The sequence below is a fragment of the Fukomys damarensis genome, unplaced genomic scaffold (assembly GCF_012274545.1).
Source record: "Fukomys damarensis isolate Sample0158 unplaced genomic scaffold, DMR_v1.0_HiC HiC_scaffold_12, whole genome shotgun sequence".
In the NCBI taxonomy this organism is placed as follows: Eukaryota; Metazoa; Chordata; class Mammalia; order Rodentia; family Bathyergidae; genus Fukomys; species Fukomys damarensis.
Window position 1 is genome coordinate 11,680,423 of NW_022900924.1, and position 15,957 is coordinate 11,696,379.

At 44.5% G+C, this 15,957-nt stretch overlaps 1 protein-coding gene across 1 annotated transcript in view; it reads left to right on the plus strand.

Moving 5' to 3' along the window:
- The window catches only part of Vsig10 (V-set and immunoglobulin domain containing 10), a 33,754-nt gene that overhangs the window by 15,079 nt on the left and 2,718 nt on the right, over nt 1–15,957 (plus strand). The window contains exons 4-9 of the mRNA XM_010604182.2: nt 2,767–3,066; nt 5,195–5,440; nt 7,910–8,203; nt 12,124–12,234; nt 12,802–12,817; nt 14,424–14,641. Coding sequence (XP_010602484.2) covers nt 2,767–3,066; nt 5,195–5,440; nt 7,910–8,203; nt 12,124–12,234; nt 12,802–12,817; nt 14,424–14,641 — 1,185 coding nt within the window. The remainder of the gene's footprint in view (nt 1–2,766; nt 3,067–5,194; nt 5,441–7,909; nt 8,204–12,123; nt 12,235–12,801; nt 12,818–14,423; nt 14,642–15,957) is intronic.

Here is a 15,957-nt window from a genome sequence, read left to right on the forward strand (position 1 = left end):
AGAACCAGGGATTGGTCAACCCAAGCTGCCCTCAAGCCTCCTGTCTTAGTCTCCTGAGTGCTAGGGTTATAGATGTGAGCCCCCACACCTAGCTAAAAAATGTTTTTTTAATTGACAGATAACCATATATATGGTTTTTGTTTGTTTGTTTGTTTTTTGGTACTGGAGATTGAACTCAGGATCTTGTGCTTGGGAGGCAGGCAGCGGAAACACTGAGCTAAATCCCCAGCCCCCTATCTATGTGTTTGTAGGATAATATCGTGTGTGTGTGTGTGTGTGTGTGTGTGTGTGTGTGTGTGTGCGCACACGTGTGCGCGCTGTCACTGAGCTACATCCCCAGATAGGAGATACACTGTATTTTCATCAAAGGGAAGATGGCATCTTGGGTGCTGTGGTACCAACAGTAAAGGGCATTTCAGAAATTAAGAAATGTGAGAAGTCAGGTGTGGTAGTGCACACTTGAAATCTTAGCACTCGAAGGCTGAGGCAGAAGGATCGCCATCTGTTTGAGGCCAGCTTGGGCTTCATAGTAAGTTCAAGGCCAGCCTGGACTACATGGTGAGGCCCTCTCTCGATAAAAGAAGTAAAGGAAGAAAGGAAAGGAAAAAGGAAAGAAAGAAGGAAGAAGAGGAGAAGCACGATAAGCAAGTTTAGCAAGTGCTTCCAGCGTTTTTCTGAGTACTCCACTGGACTAACTCCTTTAATTGCCCAACAGCCCTGTGAAGTAGATATTTTCCTCACTCCCATTTTATAGGTGAGTAAATGGAGGCTAAGGTGGGTAAGTAATTTGCCCAATGCTACACAGCTATTAAGTACAGTCCACATTATTTCCTATTTTTCAGTATGATATGTGATATGATTAAAAAAATGAATGTTTAAATTTTAAAAAATGCATTACAGTAAAAGACATTGCCGTTAATCCTCCTGAAAACAGTCCCCCTTGAGTCAAACACTTACTCCATTGCTCTAGCCACTTTCTGAAGCAGTTCTGGATATCCTTTGTGAGTGCCTAATTTAGTCTGCCGTCATGGCTGCCTTGGTGTCCTGAACTGATTCAAAACATTTACCTTTCACAGTCATTTTGACTTTGAGGAAGAGCCCGAAGCTTGTTGGTACCAGATCTGGTGAATAAGGCTGATGAGAACGTAGTAATGTTTTTACGAGCCTGCCTTTCTGTTGCATGGCAGGAAACAGCAGCTTTTATTGTAGTTTTAATCACGTCTTATAAAGACACTCACAGAAGAGGACTGCCAGAACTGCTTCAGAAAATGGCCAGAGGGGCTGGGGATGTAGCTCAGTGGCACTGTGCCTCCTTGGTAAGTGCAAGGTCCTGAGTTCAATTCCTGACACTGGAGGAAAAAAAAGAAAATGGGAAGAGTGATGGCATAAATGTATTTAAAGCCAGGGAGAGTATTCTGAGGGGGATTCGTGACCATGTGACTTACTGTAATTTCATTTAAACATACGCTGTTTCTTGATCAGCTGGTGCATTGTGCTGGGGGTCCCCCCGAGCTTCCCTGGGTTCCATAATTCTCTAGCAGGACTCACAGACTTGAGCATGTGGCATCATTTATGACAGTAATAGCAGCATCAGCAAAGAGAAAATGCACAAGAGATGAAGACCAGGGGAAACAAAGCAGGAGCTTGCATGACTTACTTCCTTATGGGTTTGCACAGAACGTTCTTAGATGACTATGGTGACACATAGCAGAGGTCTGCCAGGGAAGTTTACTAGAGGTTCAGAGCCTTTTTGTAAAACTGAGAGCTGGTCTGTCTACTGCATACCAAAATTCCAGACTTCTGGAAGAAAAGGTATTTGGCAATAAGGGGAGACAGCAAGCCACTTTTTAATCCATTCTGGGTCTGGTAGAGATCTGTTCTAGATACCTCCAAGGGCTGACCAAGCAGGCCTGAACAGGGTAACAGGCTTGGTCTTGCTGTGCTATGTCTTTTCTACCTTGTAGTGGGTTTTTCCCTACCTTTACAGTCCTGGGGATTGAACCCAGGATTTTTGCACTGTGTTACATCCCATAGCCCTTTCTAAATATTTTATTTTGAAGGGCCAGGGATTTAGCTTAGTGGTGCCACTGCCTGCCTGGCAAGCGTAAGGTCCTGAGTTTGATCCCCAGTACCACCCCTCCAAATTTTTTTTAAAAAATATTCTGAGACAAGGTCTCACTAAGTCACTGAGTTATCCAAGGTAGGCTTGAACTTGTGATCCTCTTGCCTCAGCCATGAAGAGTACTGGCATTTAGGCATGCACCTCTACCCCTGGCTCTGTGGGGTTTGTTTGTACTTTGTTTATTTATTTATTTTCCAGACAGGGTCCTGCTGTATAACCCAGGCTGGCCTTGAGCTCACTATGTGGGTCCAAGCTGGCCTCGAACTTGTGGAATCCTCCTGCCTCAGCCACCCTAGTGCTGGGATTCTAGGTGTGCACCACCATGCTGGGCTGTGGTATTTTTATTTTTTATTATTTATTTATTTTTAACATTTTTGGTACCGGGGATCGAACTCTCAGCGGCGCCACTGAGCTAAATCCCCGGAGGGCTGTGGTATTTTTACAAAGTAGCAATTTTTACTTTTCTTGGTCTATAAACATGTACTCCGCTGCTGGATCTCACAGGATCCTGTCAGGGCAGTTAGCACAGCCTCTGTCACACAGCGTCCGGTGGCCACTGAGCACTCGTGTGTCTATTGGGACTGGTACGGAGCTCAAGTGAGTGCAGGAGTGATCCACGACACCCTTTCCCCTGTCGTTCCCAGGCGGCCCCAGTCACATTGAAGTCAATATCTCGGCCACCGGCGCTCTGGCCAACGGCTCGCTCTACGCCATCAGGGGCTCGCAGGTGGACTTCGGCTGCCGCAGCAGCGCCCAGCCCCCGCCTGTGGTGGAGTGGTGGTTCCAGGCCCACTCCCGCTCCGAGTCCTTTGGTACCAACCTGACGGGCAACTACTTCACACTGCTATTGATGTCGCAAAACCTTCAAGGGAACTACACCTGTCTGGCCACCAACACGCTCAGCGGGAGACAGCGCAAGGTGATCACCGAGCTCCTGGTCTACTGTGCGTAAGAAGCGCTCCCCTCCCCGGCGTCGCCGCCCTCCCCCTCCGTGGCGCTTGCGTGTTTGCGCCTTGTCCTTTTGTCCTAAGAGGTGTGACCTGCTGCACCTGCGGCTCCCTCGTGACCCACGCATGGCTCTGTGTCACACCTCTGGAAGCTTGTGGCCTCGTGCCTTATTTTTTTTCTTTCATTTTTTAAAAATAGAGATGAAACTGAACATGGTAGCACACACCTGTAATCCCAGTACTCTAGGAGGCTGAGGCAGGAGGATGGCAAGTTTGAATCCAGCTTGGGAAATTTAGTGAGACTCTGGCTCAAAATAATAATAAATAAAAAAGGGCTGGAGATGTAGCTCAGAGTGAAGGTCCTGGGTTCAGTCCTCAGTTCTGTGAAAAACAAAAAGTGAAAGAATGTACAACTTTTGACATTTAGTACATTCATAATATTGTGCAACTGCCATCTCTGTCTAGTAGTTAAGTGGCTCACAGTTCAGTAGGAGTTTTCAGTCCATGACTCATTGTACCCATTGCTTTGGGCCTGTGGTGGACAGGACATCATCGCGGGAGTGTGTAGCAGAGTAAGCCTGTTCATTTCATCGCTGGGTACAAAACATACAGGAAGAGGAAGGCAGTAGGGTCTAACAATGCCCTTCAAGGGCATGGTCCCATCTCTTAGTTCCTACCACCTCCAGCGAGCACCACACTGGGGACTAAGTCCTGAATTCAGTGGGGCTCTGGGGTGCATTCCAGATGCAAATTATAGCAAATGTGGGAACATTTTCAGTGCCTCAGTTGGAAAATCCTAGTCACACCCATCTTCTCTTCTCCCCAGCCCCCGACGAGCCCTGTGTTCCACCTCTATGGGTTGATCTGTTCTGGATATTTCGTGTGAATGGATTGTAACACTATCCGGCCTTCTGTGTCTGGCTTCTTTCATTCTACAGAATGTGTTGAAGGGCTGCCGCAGAGTCCCTGTGGACTCATTGCACCAAGTGTCAGTACTTCATTTCTTTACACGGCTGAGTAACAGTCCATGGTATGGGGACACCGCTGTTTATTTATCCATTCTTCCGTCTGTATCCATGCTTTTCGGAAGCCCAGGGAGGCTGTACGTGAGTTTATTTTGGGGGTGGGGAAACACCAACCAAACACTCCTCTATGCAAATATATTGGCTAAAAACCACTGCAGAAACGCCAAGTGCACTCATAATCCATGCTAATGAAAGGGAACATGGGAACAAGAGAAGAGTGGGCAGGATAATGACACACTGCTTAATTTGTATGTTATTCACAGCTTTTATAAGTCCCTGTGTTTTTTAACATAAATGACACTTACAGTACACAAAGTGACATGTGCTTGTAGGGAATGACAGATGAGCTTCAAGAAGAAAATAATCGTTCTAACCATTATTTTGGGGGATTTTTCCAGTAATTTTTCTTGTCAGTGTTACATATCCACCCATTCATATACAATCCAACTTTATTTCCGTTTGAGTTTTTGTTTGTTGAGTTCCTCTGTATTTTTTGAGTCGGGATCTGTGTAACTCAGCTGGAATTACCGGCGTGCCCCACCACACTGGGCCACATCTATTTCTCTTTGTATAACATAGAGTGTACGAACCTGTATAACAGACATACGCGTTAGACCGGACGCGTTGGAGGTGGGATGAACGTCTCCCTGTCTGGTAACTCTACGTTTTTCATTTGCCCTTAGCCAGAGGCAACCCCTGGTAGTTTCCAGGGCCTGCACTGTCGGGTAGAACTTCCTGAGACTCTGGAAGCGTCTTGTCCTGTGTGGTCTTACACAGCAGCCCAGGGTTTCCTGAGTGCTGCATTGTGAGTAGTGTTGTGGAGGAACTGCATGTGCAGTGTTCGTTTAAATAGCCACACACAGCTGGAGAGAAATGAAAAGCAAGTGCAAGCCGTTCCTGAGAGACTTCACACCTAGCAGAGGACACCAGGTGGTGGCAGTAGGCTCTCCTTGGTGTTAGGTTTGTGTTGGAGGTGTTCTTTCTGAGTGACTCTTGGAGTGGATGTCTCTCCGAGCCTGGGGTTCTGTATCCTGAGCACCAGCCTGGTGGCACTCTCTGAGTTTGCCATTAAACCCTTGGTCCCTTCTGGTGTTTTGCAGCGCCCCCTCGGTCACCTCTGCAGTGCTCAGCAGAGACAGCAGCACAGTTGTCCACACTGAAGCTCATCTGTCACTGGGACGGGGGCTACCCTGATCCTAACTTCCTGTGGACAGAAGAGCCAGGAGGGGCCATCGTGGGGAAGTCAGAGCTGGACCGGTCCCAGCTTTCGGATGGCAAGAAGTTCAGATGTGTCGGGAGTCACATCGCGGGGCCAGAGTTGGGAGCCAGCTGTGTGGTGCAGATCAGTGAGTCCGCCTTGCTTTGTCCTGGGTTGGGGTTCGCCTGCCTTCCTTTGTTCTGCAAGGATCCTCTGAAAGTAGTTCTGGGAAAGAAATCCCAATGTGTCAGAGTGAACAAACTTTAAAGATGCCTCACTAAGATTCTTGGTTTTAGCTGAAGCACTTTTCGCTCAGGAAATACCGATTGAGCACCTGCTGTACTCCAGGTAAAGTGAGTAGATACTAAGGCAGGAGCGATGAACAGAACTGACAAGGTTCATCCATTAATTATGTATTATTACTTAACAGTTTACCACCCAACTTAGTGGCTTAAAACAATAACTATGTGTTAGCCAGGTGTGGTGTCCCACTCCTGTAGTCCCACGACTTGGGAGGCTGAGGCAGGAGCATTGCCATGAGATCGAGGCAGCCTGGGCTACATAGTGAATTCAAGGCCAGTTTGAACCGCATAGCATGACTCTGTCTCAAAAAAAGAAAGCTGGGACTGTTGCTGTGCACTGCTGTGCCTTGCAGCTCCTTACACCAAAGAAACCAGCTCATCTCACAATAAGCTGCCACCTTTGCCAGCGCAATGTGTGAAGCCTGCTATTCTGTCCTCTTGTAGTTCTCCGAGGGACTCTATCTCTTCTGCAGCCACTAGCCCACCCCTGCCCACAGCAAACCCATAAGCTAAACTCTCTGACTAGGTCCCCCAGTGGCCAAATAGGGGTAACCCAGCTTTTTAAGGAGCGAATGGCTCTGCTTGGCAAAAGTACAGTCACACACATGATAATTTTTTTTTTTTTTTGGTACCAGGGATCAAACTCGGGTCCTTGTGCTTGCCAGGCAGGTGGTGGAACCACTGAGCTAAACCCCTGGCCCACACACATGATAATTGTTTGGGGCTGAGGAGGGGCTCCCCGGGACATTGTCTAAGAAGAAGGGGGAGCATTTTGGAAACTTTGGTTTGGGAGTTCTAGTATATATTTATGTACACGGATGAAGTTTATTGCTGCTGTTGGCTTCATGACCCTAACAGAAAATAGAGAAGCAACTGGCAGCTTGAAGGACCTGATGGCTGATCCAAGAAAGGAGGGCTTCCATGAGAGTTTCCAAAGAAGACTAGGTAGCGGGGAAAGTACCTCCTCCATTGTGCTGGCCTTATGTGTAGGCTGTTCCTGACCCCTCACCCTTCCTTTCCCTGCCCTCTTCCCAGGATGCCAGCCGTGAAACCCTAGATTCTCCTTTGGAACAACTGCCGAAGGAAATGTGTTTCACTGTCCCAGGCAGGGTCCCAGTTTGCCACTCTCTGCCCTTCAGATGATGGAAGTATGCACTTCCTGAAGCCAAGAAGAATCTGCAGCCCTGCCCAGAGGCGTACATTGTGAGGAAAGGCAATGAAAACAAATGCCTTGCTACGGTGGCCTGTGTTCTGCTCAGATCAGATCCCGGGGGCACAGGAATGCCAGGTGTTTTCCAGGGCAGATTCCCAGAAGTCCACATCACGACCCCCAGAACTTGTGAATTTTACCTTCCAGGGTGCAAGGGCCTTTGCTGATGGAGTTAAGGATGTTGAGTTGGGGACAATGCTCTGGATTCTCCAGATGGGCCCAGTATAACCACCAGGAGCTACACGAGAGGGTGGCAGGTCTGAGTCCTTGGTAGCTGACCTGACCACAGAAGGAGAGTTTGGAATGAGGCTAGGAAGGGGCCAGAGAGTGCAGGGAGCCTCATAGAAACCCAAAAGGCAAAGCAACGGTTCTCCTTTAGAGCATCCAGGAGGAACCAGCTCTGCCAACACCTTGATTTTAGTCCTGGAAGATCATTCTGACTTCTGACCTCCAGAGCACAGGTGAATAAGTATATTATTTTAAGCCACTAAGTTTGTAGTAATTTGTCACATCAGCAATAGAGAGCACACAGCTGCCCTGCTTTCCCCTGGAGCTCCTGGCCAGACCATGTATCCATATTTTATGTGAACAGCGTGGTTATTTCGCAGAGACGCTGGTAACAGGGACATTACCAGGCCTGCTGCTTGGGTCTGTGTCGTACCTAGAAAAACCAGCTTATTCTGTTTCGCTCAAAATTTTTATGGTTTTAGCACTGGGAAAGCCCCATGTCTCAGAGACTGTTCTTCAGTTCTGAGTGAAGCGAGACAGTTGTTCGCTCTAAATTCTAGCTATATATCTCATTTAGTTGTGTGACTTTGAGCACGTTGCGTAAGTTTCTCTGTGCCTCAGTTTACTCCCTGTGAATGAGGATAATAGCAAGGTTGTTGTCAGAAGGAATGGAGTTAATACAGGTAAAAGCCCCTAGCTCATAGGAAATGCTCAATAAATGTTAGCTTCTCTTCTGTAGGGCCAGGTATAGTACAGAAATTCCTGGAGTTGTGTCAGTAGGAAGAAAATGACGTTCTTGAAGGTTCTCAGGCTGTGGCCTGCATTTCTCTAAACATTTGACTTTCTTTTTTTTTTTTAACCCTCTTCTCATCACCAGGGATCCCCTCCCTTTTTTCTGAGCCCATAAAAACTTGCTTTGTGGGGGGCAACGTGACACTCACCTGCCAGGTAACTGCAGCCTACCCCGCCACCAAGATCCAGTGGCTGAGGAACCTGACCCAGCCCGAGGTGGTCATCCAGCCGGACAGCCACTACCTCATTGCCCAGAATGGCCAGAGCTCCACCCTCACAATCCATAACTGCTCCCAGGACCTGGACGAGGGCTACTACATCTGCCGGGCTGAGAACCCTGTGGGGGTGAGGGAGGTGGACATCTGGCTGAGTGTCAAAGGTGAGTGATGAAGAGGAGGAGAGTTGAGCGTGTCCTGCCCCTGGCAGCAGTGTGGGGATAGCCTGGTGCCCCACATGGGCCACTGCCAACATGGGTAGATTGTGAATGCTTCTCTGTGGCTTGATGAGGTGACTATAAAAAAATGCTGTCTGATCCCAAAAGCACTAAAATGCATGAGAGACAAAAAAAAAAAAAAAATGTAGTATATGTTATGTACCAAAGAATATATATGTAGTATCTGTAGTTTGGGAAGCGTAACAGCAAAATGAATGCCAAAAAGAATAATGAGCCACTTAAGATACAAAGCAGTGCTGAGACTGATGATGTGCCTGAGGGTAGTGAGGCCAGGTTTAGTAAACAACACTAGAACCCAAAACACTTCAGTGTAAATGTCAGAAATACAAAGAAGTTTGTAAAAAGCATCAAAATGGGCCCGGGGATTTAGCTCAGCAGTTTGGTGGCCTGCCTTGTAAACGCAAGGACCCGCGTTCAATCTCTGGTACCAAAAAAAAAAAAAAAAGGTATCAATATACCCCTAATAGTGTGTAGAACATATGTATGCTAAAAAATTATTATTCATCTGAAATGCAAATTTCATCAAGCATCTCCTATTTTACCCACAGTGCACTTGGAGGCCCCTTTCCAGTCTTATCCTGGGCCTTTTACAGAAGATAAGCTACTACCCAGAGTTTCTTGTTTTAGTTTTTAAAAAAGACTTTACTGTGTAAGTGCACATACAGTCAACTCTCTGTTACTGTGACAAACTACTTGAGATATACATGTTAAAGAAGAAAAGATCTATTTTGGCTCATGCTTCAGAGGTTTCAGTCCCTAATCACTTAGCCTGTCTTTGGGCCTTTGGTAAACATCGATGGCAGGGAGCCTACGGTTTGGCCAAGGTGCTTATATCATGGTGGTCAAGAAGCACAGATAGAGACGGGTACCGGGTCCCAGGATAGCCTTCCAGGGCACACACCGTACGACCTAACTTCCTCTAGCCTTACCTCCTGATGTTCCCATCCTTCCAGTCAGCTGGGAACCAAGTTTTCACATGAACCTGTGGGATATGTTTAAGATGTAAACCATATATTTCTAAATAATATTAAGTATATAAAAATAATAATAAACTTATATTATTATATAATATAATGTTGATATATATTAATATATAATACTAATTATATTATGCAATAATATATTAATATATAATATTACATCAATATATTAATATAATATTATAGTATAATAATATTATATACTTATAATAATAAGTATATATTTCTAAATAATATTTATTTCTCATCATCATAGTTATATATTGTATGAAACTACAAAGCTAATCAAAAGATCAGTAGTTGCCAGGGATTGTGGAAGATGAGGGGGTCAAGCAGAAAGAGCCTGGATTTTCAGGGCAGTAGAAATCCTCTGTATGATGTGAGAATGATGGACACCTGTCAGTCATTGGCCATTTGTCGGAACCTGTAGAATGTAGAGTGACGTCTGATGTCAACTGTGAGGTGTTGGTGTGGGTTCAGCAATTGTGACAAATGTACTGTGGGCTACTGACAATGAGGGAGGCTGGATATGGGTTATACAGGAACTCAGCTTTCTGCTCATTTGTTATGAACCTAAAACTCCTCTAAATTTTTTTTTCTTAAAAAAAACAAAAACAATTATTACCGACATACGCAGTGTTTTGTGACTTGCCTGGTTCACTCCATGTTTTGTCTCTGGGATTTATTCATGTCGATGGGTGTCATAATACTTCGTACCTCTTGACCGCTGTGTAATTCTGCACTGTGTCATCTTTCCACAGCTAGGTTACTCATTTTCTTGCTGATGGATGTTTGTGTTGTTTCTGATTTTTGTTGTTGTTTTGATAAACAGCTGTTATAAACATCTTCTACTCTGCGCTTATGTACGTGTATACCAGGTACCCAGGCAAATCTTCCTGTAGGGTATGTACAGGGATTTTTGAAGGATGTGCATTTTAATCTCTATGACAAAATAATTATTTTCCAATCATTTTCATTCCAAGCAGGATATAAGAGTAGTGAATTTTATTCGCCACATTTTTACTAACAGGCTTTGAAATTTTGTCCATCTAGTGTGTAAAAAATGGAATCTCGGTGTGGTCTCAGTGTGAGTTTCTCTGATTGCTAGCATGGTTTTGAACATCATTTCTTATGTTATTTACTATTTGCGTTTTTTTTTTTTTCTGGGAAATACATTTTGTCTTGATATTTTCTCCTTTTTAGTAGATGTCTAGGAGTTATTTAGAAATTTCTCATACTAATTCCTTGTTAGTTTTTACATGTTACAAATACTACCTTCTATCAGTGTCTTTTCTGCTGTATCATATCCTTTAATAAATGTCCTCATTTTAATGTGGTTGATTTTATGAAACATTGTTTAGATCATTAGCAATTTTTTTTTGTGGTACTAGGGATTGAATCTGGGATTTTTGTACTGAGCTAGAGCTACATTCCTAGCTGTTTTGTTTTGTTGAGATAGGGCCTTGCTAAATTGCCCAAGTAGGATCTGGGTTTGTGATCCTCAACCTCCCAAATGCTGGGATTATAGGTATGTGATACCACGTCTGGGTAATCAGTAGCAATTTTTGTTTAAAGAAATCTGCTGGAGTGGTGGCGTACACCTGTGCTCCCAGCAGTTGTGAGGCTCAGGAGGGAGGATCGTCAATAGTTCGAGGCCGGCCAGGACTACACAGTGAGTTCAAGGGCAGCCTGAACTGCATAGCGAGACCCTGCCTCAACACAAACAAACAAGGAATAACAAAAATGCTCTTCCAGAGTCACAGAGATAATTTCTTCTAAAACGTTTCGTTGTGTCACAGTTGTCTTTTATTAACATAGAATTGATTTTTGTAAATGGCGAGAGGTAGGGATCAAGTTTTATTTTTTTTTTCTTCTCCAAATTTAGATAACTATTTGTTCCAGCACCATTTCTCAGATGATGTTTCTTTTGTTCACTAATCTGTCTTATATCAAGTTTCTTTATATGTGTAGGCCTGAATGCACTGTATCTTTTCTATTATTGCTCTTTTTACCATGGCACTAGTAACTCACATTCTTACTTACCATGGCCTTAAAAACAATCTTTGATAGTTGGGCGTTGTAGCACATGTCTGTAATCCCAGCACTCTGGAGACTGAGGCAGGAGGATCATAAGTTCGAGCCCAGCCTGGGCAACTTTAGTGATTTAGTGATACCCTGTCTCAAAACAAAACAAAAAAATAAGCAAAAGGGCTGGGGATTTATCTCAGTGGTTGTGGCGCCTGCCTCAAAAACACAAGGACCCGAGTTCAAGCCCCAGTACCAAAAAAAAAAAAAAAAAAAACCCAAAAAAAAAAAAAAAAAAACCCTGAAAAAAATAAGCAAAAACCCTGGATTCAATCTCCAGTAGTTCAAGAGCCAAAACAAAACAGTCTTGAGGAAGCTGGGTGTGGTGGTGTGTGCATGCAGTCCTAGCACGGGAGAGGTTACTGAGGCAGGAGGATTGCAAGTTTAGCCTGGGGTATAAGGTGAAATCAGGTTCAGTTTGAAGACATGTCAAGGCATTGTTTCCAAAAAATGAAAGCCAAAGAAAAGAACAATAGAAACCAGGCTTGAGGACTTTTTTTGTTTTGTGTGTGTTTTGTTTTGTTGTTTTGGTACTGGGGCTTGCATCTCATGGCAGATGCAAGGCAAGCACTCTGTCACTGATCTACATCCCAAGCCCAGTGCACAGATGTGAACTTTCTGAGGTTCTTTCATATCGGGTGCTTCATTTGATCCCTACAAACTTTTTGAAGTGATAAGATGAGCTATCCTAGAACTGAACTTAGGCAGAGGAGGGGAGGTGTTGCTTTCCTAGTAGCAGATGTGTTAAGTGGATGACAGTGGTGTGATTTGTCCTTACAGAGCCTGTAAACATTGGGGGCATCGTGGGAACAATTGTCAGTCTCCTGCTGTTGGGACTGGCCATTATCTCAGGGCTTATGTTGTATTACAGTCCCGTGTTCTGCTGGAAAGGTAAGGGCTTCCTGGATCCCTTTGTTTCTCTTTCAAGCTTCTTAAAAAGGTGTGGGTGAGAGAAGGCTGCCACTGGTATATTCATTCCCACATTGCAGTCCTGTCCTATAGAATTCTTCATTCAATCAGGACATGGAATAAGGTACCTAAATAGTCCCTGAACACCCCGTCACTTCTCATGTTGTCAGTTTTTCATGTGTTAATCTTTTATAAATGTTAATTTGATGAAAAACCTTTGTGAGCTAGGCATGGTGGTGAACACCTATAATCTCAGATATTTAGGAGCCTGGGACAAGAGGCTCTCAAGTCAAAGCCCAGCCTGGGCAACCTACAAAACCCTTATCTCAAATTTAAATTTAAAAAGGGCTGGGGACCTGGTTCAGTGCAGAGGTCCTGGGTTCAATTCCTGGTACCAAAAGAAAATAAAAATAATAAAAGGGCCGGGGATGTAGTTCAGTGGTAGAATGCTTCTGGGTTTGATCCTTGTGTTTTGGGAGGAGGGTGGGGTTTTGTGAGATTTTAGTGGTGGTGCTGGATATTAATTTTTCTTTCCTTTTCTTCTGTTAGTAAGAAGCACTTTCAGGTGAGTGTTCCCTAGACTCAAGTAGAAGAAAAACCCATTTTCATAGTTTATCTTCACACTGTTGTGCTTCCTGTCGTAAGAACAACGGTAACTACTCCCATCTGGTTCGCATCATTGCCCCACACTGGTTCAGGAACTTTATGAGACAGTCTTATCAACACTGACTCAGGGTGGTGGCGGTGGCATTTCCATTTTCCTGACAAGGAGATAGAGGTTCAGTGAAGTAATTTTTGCAAGTTAATTCCAGAAGTAGATGCAATAGCTACCTTTTGACCCAGTTCTGATTGAGTCCAAACTCTGTACTCTTTGACGATGCCAAACCTCAGGGCTGGGCAAGCTGGTGTGCTTGTCACTGCAACAAGGACAGTGTGTACATATTGAACCACCAGTCATTCATGCATTTGTTTTATTGAATTTTCTAAAAACAGCCAAAGGAAGAATAAGTCATAGTCTTACAGAATGTTTTGGAAGGCTAGTCTGGTCATGTCCAGAAGTCCCCACCTCCAGAGGAAACCCCAGTAAGGGCAAAGTAACCAGATGGAACTTGTGTATTTCATTTCTTAAAGAACTCTTCTCTACCCGATGGACAAGGACAAGTAATTCTTTTTTTTTTTTTTTTTTTTTTTTTTTTATTATTTTTTTTTTTTTTTTTTTTTTTTTTGACAAGTAATTCTTGACTCATTCCTAGTGATGGGATATTTTTGTTTTGGGACCATCTTAAATGGAAAACCATCCCTTTATTGCCTTGTGTTTGAGTCAAGGGTAATGACTTACTCACGCGGATGGTAGTGTATGGCACTGTGCGGGAAAGCCTGGGTTCAAATGACATCTGTGCCATTTCCCAGTCCTGTGTCTGTGGAAAATTCCTGACCCTGTCTGAGTCTCGTGCCTCCACCTGCTTCACACAGGGATGCTAGGTGGATGAAATGAGACTATAACTCTGCTAAGACTGTAATCGGGCCATGGAACACATTCTTTCTTCCTTAAGAAATGTATAACTCTGGGGCTGGGGATTTAGCTCAGTGGTTCCACCACGTGCATCACAAGTGCAAGGTCCCGAGTTCGATCCCCAGTACCAAAGAAAAGAAAAGAAATGTGTAACTGGCTAGGTAGGCAAAGCTAGCAATGAACTACAGGGCAATTCATTACTAAGGTGCTGATCATGGACTCCAGGAGTCTAGCGGGAGAGAGAGGACTTTACCTGGGTCTTAAATAATGAGCAGTAGAGATCGCCCTAGGTAGAACAGAAATAAGGTCATTTCAGGAAAGAACACACCAAATACATGATACAGATTTAGATACAGATACAGTGAGGGGAAATGGAGTGGTGGATGCCTGGGACAATATGGCTACCCGCCCAAGGATAGGGACAGAATAACACAGCACATCTGCTGCAAGATACCATCATCTCTAATAATCTATGGCTGCATCTCTTTGTGAGGTCACAGCCACACCGTTGTCTCATGACTCAACCACAGTAAATGCATGAAGAATTTTCCATAGCACTAACAGGGCTGTGGGGAATGTAGTGCTGGCTGTTCAGGGAGGGGTGATGTTAGGAAAAACAAGACATCTTCTTGATTATTTTTCCTCCTTTGGAAATTAGGGGACAAGACATGGGTGACGTCATGGTTTTGGTGGATTCAGAAGAGGAAGAGGAGGATGCACAGGAGGATGCCGCTGAAGAGGAGGAAGTGGAAGAAGAAGAGACTGAGAGAGAAGAATTGCCAAAGGAAATAAATAAGCATGGCCACATTCACAGAGTGACTGCCCTGGTGAATGGAAACTTAGAGCGGATGGGGAACGGGCTCCAAGACCTACAAGGTAAGTTCCCTTCCTCACAAACACTGGGACTTCTGCAGGGAGCGTCCCAGCGGGAGGACTCCAAGAAACGAGCTGGGACTTTGAGAGGCTGGGGAACATACTGAAATAAAACGTACCGTACAATCTAAACATCTGCGTCTAAGTTCTCAAATCTGAAATCCAAAATGCAAAACCCTTCAAGTGCTAAGGTGGTGGTTCAATGTTTAGGAACTTGTTTCATGCATAATATTATCAAAATACTGTATAAACTTACCTTCAGAACACAGGCATGACGGTGCAAGCCTGTAATCTCAGCACTCAGGAGGCTGAGGCTAGAGGATCATCATCAGTTCAAGACCAGCCCTGGCTATATAGTGAGACCTTGTCTCAAAAAAATAAAAAATAACCCTGAAGCATATGTGTACAGGAGAGCATTTGAAACCTAAGTGGAATTCATGTTTAGATGGATTTTGCCCCCAGGATAACTCATTGTATATATGCAAATAATCCAAACTCTGACATCCCAAACACTTCTGGTTCCAAGCGTTTTGCGTAAGGGATACTTGACTTGTGTATAAACTGTCAATGCTGGAATGAAGCTGACAAACATGATCAAGGCCTGCTGTGGGAAAGGTACAGTATGGGCGCTGTTGAATAGAAAAGACTGATTCTGTTGGTGGGCAGGGAACTTTATTTACAAAGCCAGATGGGATAGATGAAAGTGTATGGGGAAAGTTTAGACAGGAGCAAGATTTAACCAACTCTTTCAGATGGCAACACAGGAGTGGTTCCGAGGAGGAATGTGATTACCTGATGGCTGTGTTTAAAAATTCCAGGGCCTTCCTGGGCATGATGGTGGTGCACGCCTGTAATGCCAGCTCTAGGGAGGCTGAAGCAGGAGGGTCACTGTAAGTTCAAGGCCCGCCAGGGCTACATAAGTTGAAGGACAGACTGAAGTACATCGTTAGACCCTGTCTCAAAAAAAATTCCAGGACCTCAAAGAAGGATAAGAACTGGGAAGAATGCACTGCAGGAACAGCTTGTGGGTCTGAGTCAAATCTGTATGGACAGTTTGCTTAGGCAGAAAGGGGAAAGGGCATTCGAGGTGAGGGCAGCAGCCAGGAGCATGATGGGTAAGCACTGAGCATGTCTGTAGGGTTTTGGTTACAAGAACAGGCAAATGTGTACGCTGCCCCACCTTCTCTATGAAATTTCATTCTGTGGCTCACCAGGAAAGAACTAGAATCACTTAGATGACTGAAATAGTTATGCACTATTAAGAACCAGGTGTATCCCTGGTACCAAAAAAAAAAAAAAAAAAAAAAAAAAAAAAAAAC